Source organism: Gigantopelta aegis, chromosome 6 (genome assembly GCF_016097555.1).
Source record: "Gigantopelta aegis isolate Gae_Host chromosome 6, Gae_host_genome, whole genome shotgun sequence".
Taxonomy (NCBI): Eukaryota; Metazoa; Mollusca; class Gastropoda; order Neomphalida; family Peltospiridae; genus Gigantopelta; species Gigantopelta aegis.
In genome coordinates this window covers 100,502,932-100,521,920 of record NC_054704.1, presented here as the reverse complement: position 1 = coordinate 100,521,920, position 18,989 = coordinate 100,502,932, and the positions used below count along the sequence as shown (strand labels likewise).

The following is an 18,989-nucleotide window of genomic DNA, read 5'->3' as shown; positions in this document are numbered from 1 at the left end:
AACAGGGTGATAAGAAGAAATTTCAGCCAGGTTTTTCCCGGGAAGGTAACTATCGGGGAGAGTCATCTAGTTGGTCAGCTAGTCAGGCAAGGAATGCACCTGGTGGGCAAAGTAAGGATAAGCCTGCATTATCAGCCAATGCACGAACTTTTCGTCCACATTGCAGTTACTGTAAAAAGGATAACCATCTTGTCGGGGACTGTTTTAAAAGGAAACGCAATAATGCGCAAGTGGTCGGTTTAGTGAGGTCAGCTCCGTTAGCGAGAGAGTTAATGGTTAGTCCCATGGCAGAGGAAGTAAACCCGTATGTATCCACTGGTATGGTTTGTGATGTGAAACAAGAATTGAGTCCTAAGGCAATATCAATCTATCGAGATACCGGGTGTAGTCAGTCGCTGATAACGTCAGAGTGTTTAGCTGGTATTGAGAATTCAGATATAGGACGTAGTTTGGCTTTAACCTCGGTTACTGGAGAACATATGGTTGTCCGGTTACATAACGTTTTCTTGTGCTCGAAGTTTTGTTGGGTAATGATTTGACTATTCAATGTTGTCAGCCGCAATGTGACCAATTGTTAATTGAAGACAGCCCTTTACCCATAGAAGAGTGTGAGGTTGATGAGATTAGATATCCTGCGTGTGTAATGACTAGGGCTATGACCAGAAGTGTAACACGAGACCCAGAGGATATTTGTGATTTGTCTGATACGTGTGTGAGCCATGAAATTGGAGTGGATGAGGTTATCAGTAAAATGGTAGATAAGTCAACTGAGGAATTAAATGTGGTGGAACCTGTTGATCTCCCGCAGAGGGGAATTGAACCAGTTGTGTTTGATAGAGGGGACTTACCTTGTAATAGACAAGAGTTAATCCTAGAGCAGGGGGCTGATCCAAGTTTGTTGGCAGCTCGCACTACATTGTTAACTGAGGGTGAGATGGAGGATGGGCCCGCCGACGATGAATAAGAGTGTGGAAAAGGTTGTGCCTGATAGTGAGGAATGTGTGACAAGATGTAGAATTGTGGTGCCCTCTAAGTACCGTCCGTCATTGTTATTGTTAGCACATGAGGACGTGTTTGCTGGCCACTTAGGGTGGAATAAAACTCATAGTAAACTTGCCTCAGAGTTTTATTGGAAGGGAATGTTTGCAGATGTCAGTAAACATTGTATGTCATGTCATGTGTGTCAGGTTGTGGGCAAACCAAATCAGCTAATTCCTCCCTATCCCCTGCAGAAGGTTCCCATAGTTGGGGAAGCCTTTCAAAAGTGTTGATAAATGTCGTGGGACCATTACCGAAAACGCGTTCAGGCAACCAATTCTTGTTAACAATTATGTGCTTAACTACGCGTTTTCCAGGGGCGATTCCCTTAAGGAAGGTTACTGCGTCTGTTGTAGCTAGTGCGCTGCTTAAGTACTTCACGTATACGGGTTTACCAGGTAAAATTCAAAGCGACCGGGGTACGAACTTTATGAGCAAGTTAATCCAGTAAGTACTGTCTATGTTAGATTTACGCCAGATTCGTTCTGCTGCATTCCACCCTGAGAGCCAGGGCGCAATAGAACGTTTCCACCAGAGCATGAAAAGTATGCTCCGCTGCCATTGTTTCGACAATGGTACTGACTGGGACCAGTCAATTCCTTTCGTGTTGTTCGCAGCACGGGATGCTAAGCAAGAATCCTTAGGATTCACCCCATTTGAGTTGGTCTATGGGCATTCAGCCCGAGGCCCTCTCAAATTGGTAAAAGATAGTTGGTTAGACAAGGATAATGCCGAAAACCTGCTGATTTATGTAGGGAGAGTTAGAGATAGGTTGTGGCAGGCGACCGAACTAGCTAGGAAGCATCTGAGCTATGCTCAGAGCAAAATAAAATCAGTGTTTGATAGGAAGGCTAGGGGTCGGGAATTTAAACCAGGGGATAAAGTGCTGCTGTACCTTCCCATTAAACGAGGTTCATTACAGAACCGGTATTTCGGTCCGTATGTTGTGCACAAACGGGTTAATGAGACAGGGTATGTCATAAACACTCCTGATAGGGTTAGGAAAAGTAGGTATTGTCACATCAATTTGTTAAAAGGTTATTTTGACAGACTGCCGATAGTGTCCAGTGTTGCCTGTCCAAATTGAGAGTCACTCAATTTCCTGTGATGACGTCAAGACTGCAGAGATCAAGTTAACCAACAGCCAGATTTTAGCAGACTTGAGTTCTTATCTACAGCACCTTGACAGCCCCCAGCGAGCAAAGTTGACTACGTTAATACAAGACAATGTTTCCATTTGTCAGGACTTTCCAACGGTTACCAATACCTTAATCCAGGATGTGCGCTTGGAACCCAACGCTACACCGATTCAACAGCATGCCTATCGGATAAATACTGTAAAACGTGCGGCACTGAAAAAGGAGATAGATTACATGTTGGAACACGACATTCTGGAACCATCAAACAGTCAGTGGGCATCACCTGTTATTCTGATTCAAAAGGGAGATAACAGTTTCCGGGTGTGTGCTGACCTACGTCGCGTGAATCAACTCATCAAGGCAGATGCCTACCCTCTACCCCGCCTTGACGATTGCATCGACCGAGTTGGACACGCTCAATACATCACCAAATTGGACCTACTGAAGGGTTTTTATGCCATTCCGTTAACGGAGGAAGCTAAGGACATTCTGGCGATCATAACACCTGACGGCCTCTTCCAATTCCGAGTGATGCCGTTTGGTTTGAAGACTGCCCCTGCTGCCTTTCAAAGGATGATGAACCAGGTGTTATCAGACTTAGAAAACGTCAGTGTGTATCTGGACGATGTGGTGTTAGCCACCGACACTTGGGATGAACATTTAACCGGGTTACAACAAATATTCAGTCGCCTACAGAAAGCTAACTTGACGGTGAACCTGGGCAAATGTGAATTCGTGAAAGCTTCAGTGACCTACTTAGGTCATACTGTCGGACATTGTTGCGTCGCCCCTCTGCAGGCCAAGACACTAAGCATCAGCCAGTATCCTGCACCGACCAACCGTCGTTAAGTTCGCCGGTTCCTTGGTATGGCCGGTTATTATTGTCGTTTCTGTGCTAAATTTGCGACGGTAGCGGCCCCCATAACATCGCTGCTAAAGAAGGAAACGAAGTTCCAGTGGTCAGATGAATGCGAGAAGTCATTCAACCGTCTCAAGCAGATGCTCTCCTCGTCTCCCGTGATGGCAGCACCAGACTACCGAATGCCTTTCAAGCTGGCTGTGGATGCCAGTGACGTGGGAGCTGGAGCTGTGCTGTTCCAAGAAGACGAAAATGGACTGGACCATCCTGTAAGTTTCTTCTCAAAAAAGTTTGACAAACACCAGGTGAACTATTCCACTATAGAGAAGGAAGCTTTGGCCATGGTACAAGCTCTGAAGCATTTTCAGATCTACGTGAAATCGGCAGTGCATCAAGTGGTTGTCTTTACGGACCATAATCCGCTCACTTTCATTCACAGAATGAAAGCCACCAACCAGAGAGTTTTGAGATGGAGTCTTCGTCTGCAGGAATTCCCAATTACCATTGAACACATCAAGGGCACATCCAATGTAATCGCTGATGCCCTGTCCCGAAGTTGAACGTTATGATAATGTGTTGACATTTTTGATTTCTGTTTTTGTTTTTATATATTTTATTGTATACCAGGGACTCAGAGACTCAGTGTGATTACTGGTAGTCACCTTATTACTATGTGTTATAAATGCCCGGATGCGTCGGTTAACGCACTTTTTGTTTTAATGTAGTATATTTCCCTATTCCTAGAGTAGAGGAAATATCCTTTTTCAGGTGGGGGTGTGTGACGGAACATGCTCTGAATTTTGTTTTCGCCTGTGGCGATATTAATTGTTTTAGACGGCCGTGTGCAGTTCTAATATGCACTTAAGCCCAGGTGGGCACTTTGTTACGTAATACCTCTGCGCGACGGTGGTCGTGCTGTTTTCAATACACACCCAGACCAGGTGCGGAGGCCATGTGGCCAGTAGTTACGTAATACCTCCGCCAGTGCGGTTTTTACGACCGTGATTTGGCGACTAGGCGACAGTGAGTCTTGCCATCTAAGAGAAAATTCCCGTCTTGGTCGCTGTGTAAATATCACTTGTAGGTATTCGGTGCCGCGATGTATCCCCAGGCGATATTCGGATTTTATGTGAAATAGCTAGGGTTTTAGAGTTATCAGGGAGAAACATATTGGAAGGCTTCCAGGGAACGCGTCCGTTTGGACTGGTAAATATTATTTCTGCTCTGTTGTATAACCTTGATGTGATTGATGTGACTTTAAATAATTTAATACTGTATTATACCAATATTATTTAGACAGTGTTTCCGGTAAACTGACGAAGTAAACTGTAGACTTCACTGTTCTAATTATTAAAGCTTAGCCAGTCATCCTAGAGGACCTAGGTAAACTGTAGGTTATTGTCTTTATTGTGGTAGGTACCAGTTTTAAGTCTGTATTACAAGGTTATTGAATGAGTAGTTAGGGTTAATTAAAAATTAACCAGTTAGGAATAGAGTTGTAATACCTTTATTAATTAAGTTCCCCTGGAAGCGTTTCTCAATTATCACACGTGTGTGTGTTGTGTCACGGTAAAGTGATTAGAATATTGTGTAAACTAGACACCTAGACATTAACTAATTAAGTGATCAGTTCTGGGTTGTTATTATTTGTTGTTGTTAATTAACTACTGCGGCAGTACATTTGTCAGCGTAGTATTAAAGTGTATTGTGTTTTGTTGTGTTTTCTAGTGAACTAAACGTGCTATATTACATATACTTTATATAAGATCTTATCTCTGATCATACCTAGACGAGCCACGCGGGTTTTGAACTGCCCGTTACAGAGAGATCTAATAGATATACAGTTAGGAGAGAGATTTGGATAATCGTGTTTCATTCAGTTACGGGTATTATAGGACCCCCGTGACAACTGGTATATCAAAAGCCGTGGCATGTGCTATCATGTTTGTAGAATGGTGCATATATAAAGATCCCTTGCTACTAATGGGAAAATGTAGCGGGTTTCCTCTCTAAGACTGTATGTCAGAATTACCAAACGTTTGGCATCCAACAATCGTTGGTTCGAGAACCCTCGGTGGCCTCATTTTCTGATATTTGTTTTAACCCCGTCCCAACCAGTGCCAACATGTGATACATCAAATAATGTGGTATATGCTGTGCTGTCTGTGGAAAAATTCATATAAAAGATCCCTAGCGGGTTTCCTCTGAAGACTACGTGTCAGAGTTACCATATGTTTGGCATCCAGAAGTCGATTAGTTGAATCAGTGAACTCTAGTGGTGTCGTTAAACACAACAAATAAATCAAAATCTTCCGTGCAGCGCACATTTATCAGCTGAAGTTTGTCAAAGCCCTCGGGATGCGACGACTGCCGATCTCTTACGTATTGTCACAGAGGTCTCACAGGCGATGTGTGCTTCCCGAGATTATCACGTACGGCCATTGAATGTTGAGTGATAGACACATTATCAAACTCGCTTTTGGTGGGCTATTACAGTGGTTTCGTTTTAAACTCACTGCTTTGCTGCACAGTAAACGTGATATAATATTCAATGACACATGGCATTTTCTTGATTTTGGTGTGCGTGTGTGTGTGTGTGTGTGTGTGTGTGTGTGTGTGTGTACACACATACACACACACATACACACACACACACACACACACACACACACACACACACACACACACACACACACACACAAAGGGATTGGACACAAGTTTGTATATTAATTAGTTCGGGTGTGATCCAGGAGTTTTTTCGTGGTAATATCAAGCAGTCACATATTATATCTTAGTTTAAAGAAAGTTGTAAACTAACGATCGAGTGCTTCATTTCACGTTTTCTGCTTCATTGTTTTAAAATTGATTTATTTTTGTATGTATGTATTGATGTATGAATATATATATATTGTATGTATGTCGAGGTTGACTATTACATACATAGATATTAACGAACTGGCGCAGGGGATAATTAAATCCTTTCTGGCCTCACAAATTGTCCAATGCCGTTGCTGGGACTCGAACCTGTGGCACCGATTCGCCCGCAAATTGCAAGACTAAGCACGATACGCTCTGAGCTACTGAAGCTTCCATAAAAAGGAAGCTCTTTAACTCAACCATATGCATGGGGCCTACAATCTACGCGGTCGATCCCGCTTACGTGCAGGAAACAGTGGGCAGACCTGGCACTGGCTAGTATGTATTGATGTATGAATATCTATATATTGTATGTATGTCGAGGTTAACTATTACATACATAGATATTAACGCACTGGCGCAGGGGATAATTAAATCCTTTCTGGCCTCACAAATTGTCCCATGCCGTTGCTGGGACTCGAACCTGTGGCACCGATTCGCCCGCAAATTGCAAGACTAACCACGATACGCTCTGAGTAATCGAAGCTTCCATAAAAAGTGTATGTATGTCGAGGCTGACTGTATGTATGTATGTATGTATGTATGTATGTATATGACAGTGTATGTGTGTTTGTGCGTGCGTACGTACGTACATATATATGTATGTATGTATGTATGTATGTATGTATGTTTGTATGACAGTCTATGTCAATAACTACATCGGCTATTGGGTGTCAAACAAACGTATTTGATGATCAACATCATTCTAAAATTCTAAAATTATTAGTATGAATAACACAATAAAGCATATTATGATAAATAAACAATGAATGGTTGCGTCCTACCCGTGTTTCACATTGCCTCTATAGTCATGTATGGCGTAATATACTCACCTGTTTAAATAGAAAGTGATTTTTGCGGGTTACACATTACATATATATAGAAAACTAAACGAACTTGCCTGTCATACCATTTTTATGAAACGAGTGAACAGTTTTAGTATCTGACGAGCGAAAGCGAGAGGATACCAACACTGTTCATGAGTTTCATAAAAATGGTATGACAGGCAAGCTCGTTTAGTATTTTATTTATTACAAACTAACTGCAAACAAGCCGCAACGCAGAAGTATGCAGATGTCGAGACGTAATACACATTATGTTTCTACGAATTGGGTCAGTAAGTGATCTACGTCACGCTCACGTCACGCCAATATTACACTAGTTAGATATTGAGTGATTATTATGACATGAGCAATATAAGTAAACGCATATACGGAATACGAGTACATGTAATTTGGCCCTAACGGTGTTTACGTATAATTGTGTAGCCTGGTTCCCTTAAAAGTCGTAACTCGCTGCAGATTAGCACAGACGCAAACACCATAGATTCCCAGTCTGGAGCTCGTCGCGGTAAGACGTGTTTGTGCACACTGCACGTGCTTTCGCGGCTCGACTTGGGGATCCTTCACTTTTGTTGTTCTTATCAGCGAAGTGAAGTTTTCTACTGGGATGTATGCGGCCATTGGAACTGATTGAACGCTGGAACGTTTCTCGTTTCGACAGTCTGCACACCAGGTTGGATTCTTTTTTAGCGAGATTACCTTGCCTCCACGTCATTTCTCCGTCTGACTATGTTGACTTGCTTTTTTCGTGAATCGTATGACGGCCATTCTGCAGAACGCCACGGTTGTTCACGTTTAGTCTCTAGATGTCCGAGCCTGTCCTAGCAGCACTGGAAGATTGACCGCCCCACTCTAAGAAGAAATAGGAAGCGGGGTCGGCCCCTACTACTCTTTTCTAGACTTTACTTTGTTTTATTGTGATACCATCTCGTATCCTCCGGAGTCGGCATTCCCAGTCTGGAGCTCCACGCGGTAAGACGTGTTTGTTTCGTTTGTGCACGCTGCACGTGCTTTCGTGTGCCCGACTTGGGGGTCCTTCATTTCGTTGTTTTTGTCAGCGAAATGAAGTTTTCTACTGGGATGTATGCGGCCATTGGCACTGATTGAACGCTGGAACGCTTCTCGTTTCGACAGCCTGAACCACCAGGTTGGATTCTTTTTTAGCGAGATTCCTTGCCTCCACGTAATTTTTCCGTCTGACTGTCGACTTGGGGCTTTTTTCGTGACTCGTATGACGGCCATTCTGCAGAACGCCACGGTTGTTCGCGTTTAGTCTCTACATGTCCGAGCCTGTCCTAGCAGCACTGGAAGATTGACAGCCCCACTCTAAGAAGAAATAGGAAGCGGGGTCGGCCCTTACTACTCTTTTCTAAACTTTACTTTGTTTTATTGTGATACCATCTCGTATCCTCCGGAGTCAGGCTCGTCCGCACCACTATACCAACCCATGACGACTGGACTATACCCTAGTCTGATACTCTCTCTCGTTCAGACGGATCCGGCTTCTCAAGATCTGTATTTCAGCACAGCACTACACCTTCAACGTCTATCGACTGTCAATCTAGGGGTTGTCTTGACGGGCTGCAACCCATCTCGTCCCTTTAAGCTGTGCACCCAAACGGCCTTAACGAGGCCACTCACGTGGACATATAGATCGGACTTTAAACTTTTAGACCTTCGTTCAAAAGTTTATGTCGAAATTACTTTCTTTTTTTAATATTATTAAATAGTCCGATCCTCTCTTCTTTCTCTTATTTATTTTTGGACTGTCCTTCTAAAATGCTCCAAATTATATAAATATTCGACCGTGCAGTCAGTTCTTTTTATTTTTGGCTTGTAACTTTCTTTCTTTTTTTTTCTTTTTTTAAATTCTATTAACTTTTTTTACTAATTGCTATTTTCAAAATTCTGCCCATTTTCAACTCTACCCCCCCCCCCCCCCCCCTCCATCTTATCTAATTTCGTTTTGACCACCCGATCTAATCTAGCGACCAAATTTAATGAGTAGAATTTTCTTTACTAATTATATTAGAGATGCGCATCAAAATTTTAAAGGCCCACTATTTAATTTTTGGATTAAATTTCAAAATTGTCCGCTTAATGTTTTTTTTCTGTCCCGTGACAAGCCCCTGGCTATCCAGAGACAGGCCCCGGGACGGACATGCTCGAAACTCTAGTGGTATATGAGCATGTAAAAATTATGTGCACTCGCGCAAACACCATGTTGTCATACAACAGCAAACTGAGTACTAGTGTACTAAGCCTGCAGCTTCCTCGATCGGTTATTGACGGTCATGTTTTCACAACATCTGGCGTTGGTCTTCGTCAATCTCCGGCGGGTTACGGATATTATGAGAAGCATGCACAGAGTTCAGCCAGAAAAACGTCCCCTAATCTGGTTCAAGCGCTTCACGTTAAGCCAAATGATCACATCGGGAACCAGTCAAATAATTCACGAACGTCAGTGTCGCTCGCTGTCGCTGAACGCAGATCAGACTTTTTATTAGTGTGTACGTGATTGTCAGCGTGTGTGCATGCGTACGCACGTGTGTCATCCTAGATCCTTGGATATAAGCTAACGTCAGATGGCGCATTAGAAAAAACCAGCATAAAGAAAAGCAGCACGCATTCCATGGCGTGGTTTTCCCATCAGCGATGTATTTCTGTCGTCGCACAAGGATGTAGCGTGAAGGAGTGCTGGAGAACATTAAAGTTTTATTTTCGTCAACATTAACCTCGAGGGGATGCTCGGGTTTTCATGCTTTTATAATGAGGATGTTAATTGTCTGTTGCGTGGTCGTGTTAACGCTCATGTTAGTGCTGGGTTCATAACACCAAATGAAATCTCATAGGCGACAATGTTAACTTAACGCAGGTAAAGCTTACTGCATGCAATATGTAAAAAAAGAAACATCCTAACTCTTCATCTTCCATAATATCTCACCAGTTGCCCACATCGCAGTTACTAAGCATGTAAAGTTGGGGGTGGGTAGGGGTGGGGTGGGGTTGGGCTGGGTGTAGGGTGGGTTGGGCTGGATGTAGGGGTGGGGTTGGGCTGGATGTAGGGGTCGGGTCGCAGTTTAAAACGTGCTGAGGTGTCACTGAAAATTTATTTTCGCGACATAATAACTTCTGCGTTAGATTTGGTTTATTTAGTGTTTAAAACGTAAAATAATATTGTTAAAACGATTTTAAAGAAACAAACCCCCCCCCCCCCCCACACACACACACACACACACGCACCAAAACCCGCAACAGTGAATAATCTTGGCACTGTGTTTACCTGTATATATGTAAAGATGACAAACAGACCCGATGTGTTTGTTTAGTTTTCAGTAAGTGGATCTGACAGTTCATTGTGTAATCTGTCCGTGTTGGGTTTATGTTGGGTTTATGTTTGTCTGGCAGACCATGAACTCGGAAGAATTGAGCTTGGGGAAGCTATAGTTTACCCCAACCTCCTACAAAAAATGTGTTTTTGTAAATAATTTCAGTTTGGTTTGACGTAAGAAGCAAAGTAAAAGTGTTTGAGAAATAACAAAAAAATACTATGTTTGAATGCAATTTAGATCACAATCGGCTCAGAAATAAATAACTTGTAGTACAGTTCACAGTATGAAAAAAATCGTTCCCTGTGGGGCGGACTATAGACGTTATGCAATGAATACCCTAGTGGTGGGATCCGCGCGAGTATATGCAAATACTAAATACAGAACTGAGAATACTGCATACATATATTGTCGTTGAGCGAGTTGTTTCAAAACGCATGTAACTTTTGATACTTTTTGTTAGACAATATGGACCTAGTTTTAAAAATCCTGTTTTGTCTTACACACATGTAACAACATAATATTTACAATACTTAAATACCTGTGTTTAAGATAAACAGGCTTCTTGGATTCAACCCCATATATCCAAAATATATTTTCCAAGTTATGTATGGCTTGACAATTAAAGTGCACATCAATGATGAAATTCGCCATCTGTAGTGTTAATTTCAGTGGACTGTTTAGAGTTGGCGCCCACGTCTTTACTAAGGAGCACCTGATTGAATGTCTTTAAACTGATATCCAGCATATGTTGGGTATTGCTGTGCTATTTCCTAAATCCCATTCGTTTTTATCTCTGACTGGTGTGTAATAACAATGTACATAACATGCATGCATGTTACAAGCTTGCAAGCGCACACATGCACACGCGGGAGCATACACTGTTATCTGCAATGGGAACTGATTACATGTTGAAGAATTTGAAAGAAGAATCCTTCTGTCGCTACGAGGGATACTGTTTCAGACTAGCGATAAGATAATTTTCTGTATGTCTTTCTATCACAGTGTTCAAACGACAACACCTGAGCCCGTGTTTATAAAACTTTAGAGTCTAGACTCAACTTTCTAATGACATCACAAGCATACAATTTGTATGGCGTTGTCATGGCGTTAAATCTCAGACTCTTTTAGAAACTTTATTATAGATTCTAAACGTTTTACAACCATGGGTCCTGATTTTAAAGAACCAGTATGCTATAGATTATTTTGAGCTGTGTTAGGCAGTAATATACTGCTTATATAGATATTTCTCTCTTTGAGTAGCGATGAAGAACTGTATACATGCCAACGACTTTGATAGCCCAGCCGTATTTCAGAAAATTAATATTTAAATATCAGTGGAGGTTTTGTTGTACAAATATTATCTCACACAATAAGCAGACATTAACAGTTTTAATAGTATGTACACAATCAGAGAACACATCGAGTCTTTGTTATCTGCATTAGCTTTCTTTGTAGTTGTCCATCGCGTTGGATTCATGGCTAAATAGATTGGTTTACTGCACGGTCATTATTCATGTTGGCGCGAATCAGTATCAGGACTTCACTACAACCTAGCAATCTCAGACAAGCGGATATAGATTCTGTTGCCTTCGCCAATCTTCCGAGGTTGTTTTCTTTCAAATGTCTGGGTATTCTTTAGAAAAGTTTTATCGCTCAGACAGCGACGTCTTATCTAGATGATAGCATAACGAAACGTAGGGAGTCGGTGTATGCACGGCCGAAAGAAATTCAGTATGTCGGATTCGTTTATTACTAGCAGTCCTGAAAGCAACCGAGGTAAGAAATAGTAACTGTCGTTAGACATAAATACCAAAGACAACAAAAAGTATCTTAAGTGAATGTATTTTGTAGCAAGGTGTCTTTTACGAGGGTGTAAGAACGTTTGGTGTTCAGATAACTTAAGACACGATTTTATGACGCCACAAATGTTCACTGTCATTATTTTGGAAATGATAATTACGAGTTAAGGTTATGAAAGTTTCCGGGACGAGGGCCATGCCACCCTTTTCCTGCTAGCCAGGACTGGTTCGTGTGCAGAAGAGGTTTCGGGGGTCGAACCTCCACCCACTTCTCAAGGACATTGTATCTTCTATTTTCAGTATTTTTTCCGGGGAAGCATGACTCAATCCCCAATAAATGTAACTCGCCAGTCTAGACCCCCCCCCCCCCCCCCCATCCGCTAACATTCCTGCGCACGCGCCTGCAGGCTACAGTCATGCTGATTACTTTACAATATATTTGAATGATTGTAAAAGGTGTGTCTCCCTGTTTCTCACACACAATCGTGTTCTTGTTCTGAATGATTGTAAAAGGTGTCTCTCCCTGTTTCTCACACACAATCGTGTTCTTGTTGTGATTACCTCACTTTCAGTTGTGTTTATCAACTTTCAGGCCTGGCGGTGGGAGACGGAGATGCAGATCGACGCCAGGTAACGACGCCGACGACGACGGCAGCAGCAACAGCACGAGATGCAGATACGTAAGGTAATTAGCCACATCCTCAGATTATGTTTCTCTTATTAGTTTAGAGTGATAGTCTGAACTGGCAGTCTTCTTTAATATGTGGGGTTGGGATGTAACCCAGAAGTAAAGTGCTTGCCTTGTGCACGGTCGGTGTAGGATCAATCCCCGTCAATGGGACCATTGTGATATTTCTCGCCCCAGCCAGTGTTCCTCGCCTGATGTAACAAAAGCCGCGGTATGTAGTATCCTGCCTGCTGTATACTGGAATACTGCATAGTGGAATACTACACATAAAAGATCCCTTGCTGCTAAACAGAAAGAGTAGCCCATTGCGTGGCGCCAGCAGGTTTTCTTTGTCATTTGTATGGTCCTCAACTATATGTTCGACGCCATATAACCGTAATTAAAAGTTAATATGTTAAGTGCGTCGTTAAATAAAATAGTTCTTCCTTTCTGGGCGGGACGTATACCAGTGGTGAAGCGTTATGCCCAAGTCGGTTTGAGATCTATCCCTATCGGGGGGCCCAATGGGCTATTTTCCATTCCAGCCAGTGCACCGCGACTGGTGTATCAAAGGCCGTGGTATGAGAGATGGTGCATATAAAAGGTCATTTCCTGCTAATGGAAAAAATGTAGCGGGTTTCCTCTCTAACACTATATGTCAAAATTACCCAATGTTTGACATCCAATAGCCGATAATTACTACAACAATGTGCTCTATTACTGTGTAGAGCATACAGTCAACATTTATAGTGACTGTCCTATAAACGAAACCACTACTGTGTAGAGCATACAGTCAACATTTATAGTGACTGTCCTATAAACGAAACCACTACTGTGTAGAGCATACAGTCAACATATTATAGTGACTGTCCTATAAACGAAACCACTACTGTGTAGAGCATACAGTCAACATTTATAGTGGCTGTCCTATAAACAAAACCACTACTGTGTAGAGCATACAGTCAACATTTATAGTGGCTGTCCTATAAACGAAACCATTACTATAGTGACTGTCCTATAAACGAAACCATTACTGTGTAGAGCATACAGTCAACATTTATAGTGGCTGTCCTATAAACGAAACCACTACTGTGTAGAGCATACAGTCAACATTTATAGTGACTGTCCTATAAACGAAACCATTACTGTGTAGAGCATACAGTCAACATTTATAGTGACTGTCCTATAAACGAAACCACTACTGTGTAGAGCATACAGTCTACATATAAAGTGACTGTCCTATAAACGAAACCACTACCGTGTAGAGCATACAGTCAACATATAAAGTGACTGTCCTATAAACGAAACCACTACTGTGTAGAGCATACAATAAACATTTATACTCTGTCTTGTACGCGCTTGGATGTCTTATGGTTTTGCAGTTCAAACTGATACAGATTATAGCCATATTTGCAGAGTACATTGGAATCCGTTTTGTTACCTATATATACGTCAGAGTGGCGACAATAATACCACAAGTCGAAAACAAGGAACATGGGATGAAAAAACAACAAAACAACAAAACATCAACACCGAAACAAAGCAAAACAATTTTTTAAAAAAAACCGAATGTTTATTATTGGTGGTTCGCAAGAGTAAAAAAAATTAATTAAAAATTAGTGTCTTAGATGGAAAAGACATCAACATGGTCTAGTTCGTTGGCATAACACTTACACTGTTATGTGGTAATACACACGATGGGACGAGCTTCATGTGCGGTCGGTCTGGGATCGATCCCCGTCGGTGGGCCCATTAAGCTATTGCTCGTTCCAGCCAGTTTACCACGACTGGTATATGAAAGCCGTGGTATGTGCTATCCTGTCTGTGCGATGGTGTATATAAAAGATCGCTTGCTGCTAATGAAACAAAATGTAGCGGGTTTCCTCTCTAAGACTATATATAAAAATTATCAAATGTTTGACATCCAATAGACGATGATTAATAAATCAATGTCCTCTAGTGGTGTCGTTAAACAAAACAAACTTTAACTTTTTACACATGAATAGCGAATAATTGGTTTGTTTATCATACGAATGTTAGAATGGCTAAGAGAGAGAAGTATTCGACCCGAGTAAGAAACTCAGATATTTCAAATAGAAGTATCAGGGCCCGCGCGGGGAACTTAAAATTGGAGGAGGTAATGAAGGAAATGTTTTATTTAACGACGCACTCAACACATCTTATTTACGGTTATATGGCGTCAGACATATGGTTAAGGACCACACAGATTTTGAGAGGAAACCCGCTGTCGCCACTACATGGGCTACTCTTCCGATTAGCAGCAAGGGATCTTTTAGTTGCGCTTCCCACAGGCAGGATAGCACAAACCATGGCCTTTGTTGAACCAGTTATGGATCACTGGTCGGTGCAAGTGGTTTACACCTACCCAATGAGCCTTGCGGAGCACTCACTCAGGGTTTGGAGTCGGTATCTGGATTAAAAATCCCATGCCTCGACTGGGATCCGAACCCATTACCTACCAGCCTGTAGACCGATGGCCTGCCACGATCACGTGATCAAATAATGGTATTTCCAATGTTCCGAGCACAGTGTCAGGCATGGTCTCCACTGTTCCGCTGCCACTGGTATCATGTTTCAAGGCGCCGTGTACCCCCGCTGTTCCGCTGCCCCTGGTATCATGTTTCAAGGCACCGGTTACCCTCACTGTTCCGCTGCCCCTGGTATCATGTTTTAAGTCACTGTCTATCCCCACTGTTCCGCTGCCCTTGGTATCATGTTTCAAGTCACTGTGTACCCCCACTGTACTGCTGCCCTTGGTATTATGTTTCAAGGCACTGTGTACCCCCACTGTTCCGCTGTCCCTGGTATCATGTTTCAAGGCACTGTGTACCCCCACTGTTCCGCTGCCCCTGGTATCATGTTTCAAGGCACCATGTACCCCCACTGTTCCGCTGCCCTTGCTATCATGTTTCAAGGCATCGTGCACCCCCCTGTTCCGCTGCCCTGGTATCATGTTTCAAGGCACTGTGTACCCCCACTGTTCCGCTGCCCCTGGTATCATGTTTCAAGGCACCATGTACCCCCACTGTTCCGCTGCCCTTGCTATCATGTTTCAAGGCATCGTGCACCCCCACTGTTCCGCTGCCCCTGGTATCATGTTTCAAGGCACCGTGTACCCCCACTGTTCCGGTGCCCCTGGTATCATGTTTCAAGGCACCGTGTACCCCCACTGTTCCGCTGCCCCATGTATCATGTTTTAAGGCACAGTGTACTCCCACTGTTCCGCTGCCCCTGGTATCATGTTTCAAGGCACAGTGTACCTCCACTGTTTCGCTGCCCCTGGTATCATGTTTCAAGGAACCGTGTACACCCACTGTTCCGCTGCCCCTGGTATCATGTTTCAAGGCGCCGTGCACCCCCACTGTTCCGCTGCCCCTGGTATCATGTTTCTAGGCACCGTGTACCCCCACTGTTCCGCTACCCCTGGTATCATGTATCAAGGCACCGTGTATCGCCACTGTTCCGCTGCCCTTGTGGTCATGTTTCAAGGCACTGTGTACCCCCACTGTTCCGATGTCCCTGGTATCATGTTTCAAGGTACCATGTACCCCCACTGTTCCGCTGCCCCTGGTATTATGTTTCAAGGCACAGTGTACCTCCACTGTTCCGCTGCCCCTAGTATCATGTTTCAAGGCACCGTGTACCCCCACTGTTCCGCTGCTCTTTGTATCATGTTTCAAGGCACAGTGTACCCCCACTGTTCCGCTGCCCCTGGTATCATGTTTCAAGGCACAGTGTACCTCCACTGTTTCGCTGCCCCTGGTATCATGTTTCAAGGCACTGTGTACCCCCACTGTTCCGCTGCTCTTTGTATCATGTTTCAAGGCACAGTGTACCCCCACTGTTCCGCTGCCCCTGGTATCATGTTTCAAGGCACCGTGTATTTTAAAACCTCTACATTGAAGCGAACTATATAATAATAATGTATTCGCGTCTTGTACCATGGCACGGTGTTTTCCCTTTGAGGTTTTATGTACCAAATCAACTTCTGCTGCCGATAATGTTAAAGCTTACTAATAACGCTGTAGGCAGTACACCAGTAAAAAGTGTGGCACCTCACATCTAATTACCTGTAAGAAAATATGGGTCACATTTAAGGAATTTGTCGACAATCGCAGTTCCGTGTGTGTGTGTGTGTGTGTGTGTGTGTGCGTGTGCGTGTGCGTGTGTGTGAGTGTGTGTGAGAGAGAGAGAGAGAGAGAGAGAGAGAGAGAGAGAGAGAGAGAGAGAGAGAGAGAGAGAGAGAGAGAGAGATGGGTAGGGGTAGGGGTACACTGCACCGGTGTTAAGATATTGTGTATAGTGCATAACAAATGTATAAGCAATAAAAGTATTTTTATTTTTTGGCAGTGAATAATAGTATTTGCACGAATAATCAATATGACATATTACTACCATTCAGAGCCGCACTTATTTTTACTGCATAAATATTTGAACCTCGCACTTTGACAAGGAACTTTCTTCTTTGGTACAATGCAACCTTGATGTTGCATGTACTATAACTATTTCTCATGCCATCCTTTATGATGTAAACTGAAATGCTTACAAATAAATAATACAAACACCACCCATGTTGGCAACAGAAAGCCGTATGCCCTTCAACGTGTTCAGGCGTACACTCCTTTTATTTGCTTTATTACTGAATCGATGTTAAGGCGTTTCAAACCATCTATCACGTCGTTTTCAGACTAGGATGGTGAAAAAGCGACAGTGGGGGGCATACTATACGACGGACCTTAACTACGGGAACTCAACATAAACATTATAACAGTACACACTCGAGTAAAGCATTAAATCCGTCGGTCACGTGCATACGGTCACCTTTTAAATATTTAAACGCCGCCAGATACCACACGAGATGCAATATTCCAATTGTGCGTCATCGGTGGGGACCTGAGCAATCTTGTCTGAAAGGATGCTATCTTGCACGTCTGACATTGACGTGTGTTTCGTCTTAACTCATCTACACTCAGAGCTATAACTCAGCGCTAACGAGTATGCGCTAGATAGAGACATTAACGTCCGTTACTAACGATTCGTAAATCATATCGGATTGGGCTCAATTATGATAACCTAGCGGCTCGGACACGTAGATAACTCGCTGATATTTGGTCATAAACCTTGGCCGTCGCTGCCAGTCTGACGTTTCGCAGAACGAGCGCTAGCTGACTGTTGAACCGAACCCGTGTTGGCGATTACCTCATGCCCTGACCGTATTTTGGCTAATCTCACCTTATTTTTCTCTCTCAATATTTACAAAATAGTTTACTATCAAGGTCAAGGTTGCTGGAATGTGTGTAACTGTTTTTCATTTGAATTTGATTTATTATATATTTTAAAAACTTATTTTAATGTATTTTGTTTTTCCTTTCACCTATTAGAGGATCAACGATTTGTCTTAGAAAGGTTGTGTAGCTCAAACTGTTAAACGTTAAAGTTTGTTATGTTTAACGACACCAATACAGCACGTTGATTTATTAATAATCGGTTATTTGGTGTCAAGCATTTGGTAATTTTGACGCATTGTTTTAGAGAGGAAAAACACTACATTTTCCTATTAGCAGCAACGGATCTTCTATATGCACCATCCCACAGACAGGATAACAGTCAGTCGTGGTACATTGGCTGGAACGAGAAATATGTCAATGGACCCATCGACGGCGATCGATCCTAGAGCGACCGCGCATCAAGCTTTACTACTGGGCTGTGTCCCCCCCCCCCCCCCCCCAACTCAAAATGAGTACCTGCTTTGTGGCAGAATTCTCAATAAATATGTTTGTTATGCACTAAGGTAATTATGGCCCTCCCCTCCCCCTCCCTACTCCCTCCCCGCCTCCTCCCGAGCTTGTTACTCGTGAAGACATGGCAATTCTAACTGCATTTGGCTTTGTGTGGGTTTTTTGTAATTCTTATTTTGTGGAGTTGGGTTTGTTTGTTTGTTTTTGTTATTTATGTATTTTGTTTTAGTAAAAGGCATTACAGGATCGAGAAGAGAGATTACAGCTGTAATTAGTTCTGTTTCCAGTGAAACGTAATCTCAACATGAACACATTCACGCCCCTAACATACACGCTAAAATACATTCTTAGACATTACAATGTTTTGACACATTTACGCGAATAGTTATCATTAGCGTTGCGTCAACAACATGCTTTAAATGCAGAAAATAGATGCGTTGATTATTTTTCTGTAAATAAGATCAGTGCATGGTATTAATGGAATGTTTTGCTGGGTGTTTTTTGCCATTCTTTTTCGTTTGTACCTGGTAAAATGTTCTCTTTCATTTTTTTTTTTTTTTTTTTGCGGCTGTTGTTGGTTTTTTTGGAATAATGTGGGTTTCAAATACGCCTAGGTTGTTTGGGTTGTAAATGATTTT

General features: G+C 42.7%; 1 protein-coding gene across 1 annotated transcript in view; it reads left to right on the top strand.

Annotated features, from left to right (window-relative positions):
• The window catches only part of LOC121374119, an 81,251-nt gene that overhangs the window by 33,075 nt on the left and 29,187 nt on the right, over positions 1 to 18,989 (top strand). The window contains exon 2 of the mRNA XM_041501056.1: positions 12,518 to 12,610. Coding sequence (XP_041356990.1) covers positions 12,518 to 12,610 — 93 coding nt within the window. The remainder of the gene's footprint in view (positions 1 to 12,517; positions 12,611 to 18,989) is intronic.